At 44.2% G+C, this 8,556-nt stretch overlaps 1 protein-coding gene across 1 annotated transcript; it reads right to left on the reverse strand.

The window, feature by feature from the left end:
• Nucleotides 1–745: 745 nt before the first annotated feature.
• LOC147617616 (uncharacterized) lies at nucleotides 746–4,583 on the reverse strand. Its single transcript, XM_086775469.1, has 3 exons — nucleotides 2,437–4,583; nucleotides 2,268–2,341; nucleotides 746–1,478 (listed from the first exon to the last, which is right to left on the reverse strand). Exons 1-3 carry the CDS (start codon nucleotides 4,510–4,512, stop codon nucleotides 1,103–1,105), a joined length of 2,526 nt encoding a protein of 841 aa, XP_086631595.1. The 5' UTR covers nucleotides 4,513–4,583; the 3' UTR covers nucleotides 746–1,102.
• Nucleotides 4,584–8,556: the final 3,973 nt, after the last annotated feature.

The following is an 8,556-nucleotide window of genomic DNA, read 5'->3' on the forward strand; positions in this document are numbered from 1 at the left end:
CTCGTCGCAAACATTCTCAGCATTACAACAGTTATGAGAAAGATCCATCTTTGAATCACTATCAGCAGAAGCCAAAGCAGCAATATGAAGCTTTCAAAAGATCTCCCCTTGAAGAGTCATCAATCTCTTCGAAGTGGGCTCACATAGTGGCACATATTTCCGACCCTAGTCGAGTACTCGGTCGTGAATGCCGCAACGCTGGACAAGTTCCCCCTTGCGAGCCATGCCATGCTCCTCCTACTATGGAAGCCTTAATACCCGCTGATAAAGCTGAAGATTCAAGAGGTTCTGGTTCATGTGTGGCATCCCAAATGCACACAACTTCTTTGGCTGTGGTCCAGGCAAAAACAAAAGCCTCGTCACCGCCCTTTCAGAATGAAGTCTTTGTCTCTTACACAATAACCGATGCAGTTGCAATGGTGAATGAAGATTCTTCAAGTCTGAAGACTCCAGTTCTTACCTTGAATGGTACAAAGAATAATTCTCATACAGACTCTTGCAGTATGACTTCCGTCACTGCACATGACTCTTTGGACAATACTTGTCCTAGCCTCGATGCACTATCTTTGCAGATGGAAGAGCCTTTAAACAATACCTCTTCTTCATCTACGACAACCCTTGAAGACATCCGTGTTCCAGACAAGCCAATGGAATCCCTTTCAGATTTCCAAATGATGGTCACTAACCAAATGCAAAGTTTGGTGACACAGTCTGATTATGACGTATTTATGTATCAAATTCTCTCTTCATTGCTGATTCCTGTTGCAGATGCAAAGAGTAACCAGCCAAAGGGAACCCCTACCCTCGACTGGTTGCAACTCTTCGCCAAAGGATGTACCTCTTCATCGAATAGCCACATCCCTTCGACGAATGGTTGTATCCCTTGATGAATGGTTGTGCCTCTACATCGAATAAACACATCCCTTAGCCTAAAGTTGTACCCTTTCGTCTAAGGTCATGTCCTTTCATCAAAGGACATGCCTCTTCAAATGTGTCTCTTCATCTCCTATATAAGAGACCTATTGTACTCAGTTTAATACAACAAGTCCATTCAATCTTCTCTCAAGTGTTCTCCTGAAGGTTCTTGTTCTAAGTTAATTACTTAAGTAATAATTAGTACACAATATGCAGGATTAACAACATAATCCTCACATAGCTCAATAGCTTCACCTATCTTCCCCTGCTTGGCAAATGGATGCATTAGTACAGAGCAAGTCATTGTGTTTGGGCTGCAGTCTTCATCCATCACTTGGAAAAATATGAAAATGCCCATATCACCTCTCCCTACCTTAAGCAGGCCATCTATTAGCCTGTTGTATGTCACTTTGTTGGACTGGCACCTCATACCTTCAATTTTGTCCATCATTCCGTGGCATAGTCTATCTTCCTTTACTTGGCAAACCAGAGCATCATAGCAAGTTACAATGTCTGGCCTGCATCCTTTACCATCTGAGAAAAAAATTGAAGGGCCATGTTGCCTTTACATGCATTGAGCAAGCCATCTATTAAGCTCAAGGTGGTTGAGTATTTTAGGTACGGTGCGGTATGGTACATGCACGGAACCAGTATGCAAAATACTCATCAGGATAAGTACTTTAAGTACGTTCAATTTTTTCTTTTTAAATATTTATAGTAAAAAAATGAAAAATCTAAAAAGGGAATTTAATTTGGAAATTTTAGAGAAATTTGGGAGACTTGGAAGAATTGAAAAAGTCATGAAAACTTGAGGGGAATTGCGCTGGCTTGGGAAAATCAAGGGAGATTATGAGAATGAAGGGAAATTAGGAGACTTGAGGAAAATTGAGAAACACGGGAGAATTGGGAGAAATGGGAAGAAACTGAAGGAAATTAGGGGAATTAAGAGAAACTAGCGATCTTGACGACTCTACATAATTTGGAGAAATAGGAGAAATGAAAGAAATTTTGAAAAAAGAAATTGGGAGAAATTAGGATAGAGATTTGGAGAAAAATGGGAATATTGGAATCTAGGAGAAATTGGAGGGACTTGGAGAAAATTGGAGAAAATTGGGGAAACTGAAAATGTTTATAGAATTTGAGGAAAATGAGAAAAAAATCGGGAGAAATGGGAAAATTTTGAAAAATTGGAGGGAATTGACAACAGACGCAACTGAAGGGTTTCTAGAACATAAGGGACTTTTTTACCCAAAGTGAAATTCAATTTTTCTATACCACGTACAAAACATACGGTGGTATGTACTAGACGGATTGTACAAATCCGTATGAGTACAGAATGCAACTATGATTACGCTTGTGGAGTCATTCTGTCTGGAGGGCAGCGCATACCTTCGATTGTATCCAACAGTTCGGCAGCTTCATCCATCTTTCATCCAATGCAACAGGGCATTACAAGTCAGTGTCTGAGTTGCATCCTTTATCTGCCATCTGAGGAAGGATGTGAAGGGCCATGTTGCCTCATTTATCTTTCCCTAATGCAACAGGGTCTGGGTTGCATCCTTTCTCTGCCATCAGAGAATAAATGTGACGGGCCATGTTGCCTTTGCCTCTCTTGAGCAGGCCATCTATTAAGCTGGTGTAAGTCACTGTGTTTGGAGGGCAGCCCATACCTTCCATTTTGTCCAACAATTCCATAGCTTCCACTATCTTTCCCTCCTTGACGAACCAATGAAACAGGGCATTGCAGGTCACTGTGTTTGCGCTGCACCCTTTCTCTGCCATCAGAGAGAAAATGTGAAGGGCCATGTTGCGTTTGCCTGTCTTGAGCAAGCCATCTATTAAACTGGTGTAAGTCACCGTGTTTGGGCTGCATCCTTTCTCTGCCATCAGAGAGAAAATGTGAAGGGCCATGTTGCCTTTGCCTGTCTTGAGCAAGCCATCTATTAAACTGGTGTAAGTCACCGTGTTTGGGCTGCATCCTTTCTCTGCCATCAGAGAGAAAATGTGAAGGGCCATGTTGCCTTTGCCTGTCTTGAGCAAGCCATCTATTAAACTGGTGTAAGTCACCGTGTTTGGGCTGCATCCTTTCTCTGCCATCAGAGAGAAAATGTGAAGGGCCATGTTGCCTTTGCCTGTCTTGAGCAAGCCATCTATTAAGCTGTTGTAAGTCACCGTGTTTGGGCTGCATCCTTCCTCTGTCATCAGAGAGAAAATGTGAAGGGCCATGTTGCCTTTGCCTGTCTTGAGCAAGCCATCTATTAAGCTGTTGTAAGTCACCGTGTTTGGGCTGCATCCTTTCTCTGCCATCAGAGAGAAAATGTGAAGGGCCATGTTGCCTTTGCCTGTCTTGAGCAAGCCATCTATTAAACTGGTGTAAGTCACCGTGTTTGGGCTGCATCCTTTCTCTGTCATCAGAGAGAAAATGTGAAGGGCCATGTTGCCTTTGCCTGTCTTGAGCAAGCCATCTATTAAGCTGTTGTAAGTCACTGTGTCTGGAGGGCAGCCCATACCTTCCATTTTGTCAAACAATTCTGTAGCTTTATCCATCTTTCCCTCCTTGACCAACGAATGCATCACTGAATTGCAGGTCACTGTGTTTGGACTGCACCCTTTCTCTGCCATCAGAGAGAAGACGTGAAGGGCCCTGTTGCCTTTGCCTGTCTTGAGCAAGCCATCTATTAAGCTGTTGTAAGTCACTGTGTTTGGAGGGCAGCCCATACCTTCCATTTTGTCAAACAATTCTGTAGCTTTATCCATCTTTCCCTCCTTGACCAACCAATGCATCACTGAATTGCACATCACTGTGTTTGGACTGCACCCTTTCTCTGCCATCAGAGAGAAGACATGAAGGGTCCTGCTGCCTTTGCCTGTCTTGAGCAAGCCATCTATTAAGCTGGTGTAAGTCACTGTGTCTGGAGGGCAGCCCTTAGCGCTCATGTGCTCGAGCAACGGAAAAGCTATTTCCGCCCGGTCATGCTGAGCCAACCAGCCGATCAGCACATTGTAAGTGACTGTGTTGGGCTGGCAGTCCATGTTGGCCATCTGTTCAAAGAAGGCAAGAGCTTCTGTGGCTCTCTCTGAAGCAAGATCTTGGGTGAAGACTTTACCCTTGGGGTTGAGGAGGGCGAAGAGGAGGGCGTTGAAGACATGGATGTTGGGCGGGCAGTGGAGGTCCCGCATGGAGCGGAAGACTCGTTTGGCCTCGTGAGGTAAGTTCGCCCGGCCGAGGGAGCTGATAAGCGCGGCAAAAAAGTGGGGCATGGGTGGGATGCGGGCGTCTTTCATGGAATGGAGGACGGACCATAAGGTGTAGAGGTGAGCTGGGCGTCCGAGGGACCTGCCGAGCGCGGTGAAAGTGTGGGAGTTATGGGCGAAGCGGGGCTGTTTGGGAGCCCATCTGAAGAGGCTCCATGCCATGGCCGACGACGTCCGAGGGTGGAGGATGACGAGGCTTAGCAGGGCAGGCGTGAGGGGATGATCGTGGAAGAGGGAGGTGAGGGTGGACTCCAGCGCAGGGCTCCATACGCGCTCTTCCGACAGAATGGCAGCGGCTTTCTGCGCAACAAGAGTGCAGTCACCACCGAATCGCACTCCCATGCTGTCGTCCTCTCTCTCTCTCTGTCGTCTGTCTCTCTCTCGAGAGTCTCTCCCTCTCTCGCGCGCGCGGAACCTGCAAGCGCGCGCGAGAGAACAAAATCTTTTATGTTGTGTCCAATTTAATGTCATTTACGTTACGATATGTTGCAGGCGTTTTAAAATTTTGGATACTTGACTGGTGCATATTGAGATTTTTGTGACCGGTGCATTTTTGAGAATTATTTTCTGCAGGTATCTTAGGATACAGAATATCATGTATCGACGTGGCACGTCACTTACTCCAGCGGGTTTGAAACAGAAAAGACGGAAACGAAAGCAAACTTTGTTTTAAGATATTTCAAATAAAAAAGACGAAAATGAAAGCAAACTTTGTTTTATTGATCCACCAGAAGTTTTATTTGTGTACATAAATATCCAGCGGACGTTACAAGGAAAGTGAACTGCAAGACTCAAACAAAGGCTTCTCCACTAAGGTCAAGCTTCGGCAGTACTGAGATGAACTCATCTCCCTCGCTGATGGCTCTAAAGAACTCTGCAGCATTCTCTTTCAGAGGAATTTATGTATGGCTCTGCAGGGTCGACACATCAGGAGGGCTGTCCTCCACGATCATTGGATTATTGCAGCCACCAAGTGAAACTCCATCCTCTTCACTTCGCAAGAAGGCTTTTGGATCATCTTCTTGCTGTGCTTCACATGGCTTCGGAAGAAAATACCTGGCAAGCTCACCTCTGATGTAGTGATCTCTGAAGAACACTTTTCTTATGTCAGAGATGTCTGCCTGCGAGCTCAGGAGTCTTCAAGCACTTTCACACCACACGAGCTTTGCTTGAATCCATTCCATTGCCTGCCTTCGGAAATGATCCATTGAGCACTAGGAAAATATTTTCCACTTCTCATCATTTTTAGAAGAGTAACACCAAGGGTCACTGTCCATTTTTAGAAGAGTAACGCCAAGGGTCACTGTCCATTTGTTGAGTATATAGTTTTCCATGCATACAAAACCCCTCTCAAAAATATTCAGTGGCGTGAGACAAACCCTATTTTTCAAGTCACCCTGCCCAAATTGTGCATACAGTGTTCGGCCTCGGGAGATTTCTTCAGCAGAAACATTGTGTGCATGAAAGCGAAAGTGAGGTTTATGCAGATCTTTGAGACAGTAACCTACCATTCCTTCAAACGTATGTATCTTTATCTGGCGCAATGCACGGCACATGACAATAGCCCTCGGCGGCTTTATTCCACATCAAATAACGCCTCACAGTTTTACCTATTGATATTATAGAGGTAGACAGTATGTGAGTGACCATCTCGAAATGAAGGTGGTGCAGAGTTCCACCTCTCTCTCAAGCGAGAACACAGCCTGAGTGCACTCTTGACGTACAAACTCCACAAGATTATCCCACAAAGAGATGTTCACATCATCATTTCCAATGCCGATGGTGATTGATACCTCAAACATCTTTAGATTGTTCCGGGAAGGATACTGAGGACATGCTGCGAGTGGCTCGGTGAGGTGCAGAGCAGGGGGGCCAACAGTATCTGCACTCTTTTTCCTCTTTGTCGTAGCACACGAGGTTTCCGAAGTCCCTGCAAAGAAGAAGAAGAAATCATAAACGGACAAAAACATGCACACGAAGCATATTCAGAAACAGATACACTCATGGATGTGCAGAAAGATGTACAAACGATCACACAGAAACGTAGAGAAACATGCACATGAACATGTCGACGAGCATATTCAAAAACATTAATATACCACATTTAAAACAAACATGTTTGCCACATATTCACAAATAGGTATAGGCAAATGTTCAGGCAAATGTTCAGAAACGATCACACACAAACATGCATGGAAACATGCACGAAAAAAATGTGCAGGAAAGACGAAGGAATAGAAAAATACATACCAAAGATATGAAAACGTACAGGAGATGAACGCAGAGATTTACATACCAGAGGAGCGAGCTTTGCATTTAACACCTTTCAAATTTTCTAAACCGGTTGGACCTTCAAGAGGCGTAAGGATTTGAGGAGGCACATTTTTCTTGTTGGAGTCCAGCGGCTGTGGAGGAGGAGGTTCGCTAGGAAGCTGCGAAGGCGATGACACCTTCGTCCGTCTCTACGAGAGCACTGAGGCATGCCGAGGCAAACATGGCATGCACAACAAAACAAGACGACCATATAAGAGGATAGGCCAGAAACAGCTGGCACGAAAAACGCAATAAGCGGAGCAGACATTCGCCTAGAACCTCCTAGCAGATGTTCGCCCAGAGGCTCCACGCAGAGAAGCGGCCAGAAGCTCCGGCCAGAGGCTCCATGCAGAGAAGCGCCCAGAAGCTCCACGCAGACAATCCTTTGAACGCGTACACCAATAAGCAAGTCGACACACGTACACCATGCAACCAACAGAAGAATCCGAAGATACCTTGGAACCCAGAGGCTCCACACAGAGAAGCACCCAGAAGCTCCATGCAGAGAAACACCCAGAAGCCCACGATCAGCTTCTGCTGGCAAGGAAAACGTCATAAGCGGAGCAGACATTCGCCTTCTAACAAGTACACCAACAAGCAAGTTGACACACATGCACCATGCAACAAGAGGAATCGACACGCGTAACATCTAATCCGACACGCGCAATGCATGCGGTCATCTACTAGAAGAGAAGATTGCAAAGATACCTTGGAATATACCACATTATGTGCAAACATGTTTGTTTTAAATGTGGCAAACATATATACACACATATAAATATATGTTTCCTATTTAATTTATATTTTATTAAAAGCTACTTTTTATTCTCTATCTCTCGCTCTCTTTCTCTCTCTTTTCACCCTCTCCCTCGTTACATCTCTCTCTCTCTCTCTCTCTCTCTCTCTCTCTCCAGGTCTACCCCATCTCACTCTCTCTCAACAAGCACATTCTACACATAGATGCATATACTCTCTCTTTCTCTCTTTCTCTCTCTCTCTCTCTCTCTCTCTCTCTCTCTCTCTCTCTCTCTCTCACATGTACACACCGCATATACACTAATGCAAATGCACACTCTCCCCTCCCACACAAACTATCTCCTACATAGAAATTCTCTGCCTCTCTCTCTCTCTCCCTCTCTCTCTCTCTCTCTCTCACACACACACACACACACACACACACTAATTAATATTAAATTTTAATACGTGGGGATGCATGATAAGGTGTGTTCACTCTTAATAAGTGTATCTTATATACAATGTCTTTTGTCTTCTTTTTTACATACATATGTGTGTGATTGTATGTTCATATACACATGTATGTGTGATTGTGTAATGTCTTCACGCGTGCATGTGTCGTGCAAGTGTCTTGATTGTGTGTATGTGTTAGTGTGTATTTGTTGTGTGTGTGTACATGGTGTGTATGTTTTTATTTATGTGTATCCATAGCGAGTGTTTGCATGTACGTGTGTGTGAGCATGTGAATATACTCGTGTGATATGTGTGCATGTCCATGTGTGTGCACATGTACTTGTGTATATGAGTGTATTTATGTGCTTGTGTGCATGTATACACATGTGTGTATGTGCAAGCTTGAGTATGTGTGCAAGTGTGCATATCTCTATGTGTTGCCAAGTGTCCATGCGTGCGAGTGTGTGTATGTGCGTGCACGTATCATGTGTTGTGTGTGTGTGTGCGTCGACATACATATAAATTTATTTATATATACATGCTTACATACCTATCGATACACATACATACATAATATATATACTGTCCAATTGTCTATCTGAGACTCTGGAAGTACCCTTATACGGGACAGCCATGGACATTTTTTCAAAAATCACTCCCGACAGCCCCACCGCGGACGACGCTGGGTGGTACTTATTAGAGAGGTTTGTTTTTACATACTCCATATGTTAAATTCTTATCCATGAAAACAAAGGAAATTTCTCTAACCTTTCTCTATTTATTTCATTTAAACTATTGAGGCATAAACATGCTATGTACACATGAAAATGGAACCGAACATCTTCCTTTAGCATCTACATAATTCATGCGTAAGCATGCCATGAA

Source organism: Cibotium barometz, chromosome 36 (genome assembly GCF_041138505.1).
Source record: "Cibotium barometz isolate CiBa-2024 chromosome 36, ASM4113850v1, whole genome shotgun sequence".
Lineage (NCBI taxonomy): Eukaryota > Viridiplantae > Streptophyta > Polypodiopsida > Cyatheales > Cibotiaceae > Cibotium > Cibotium barometz.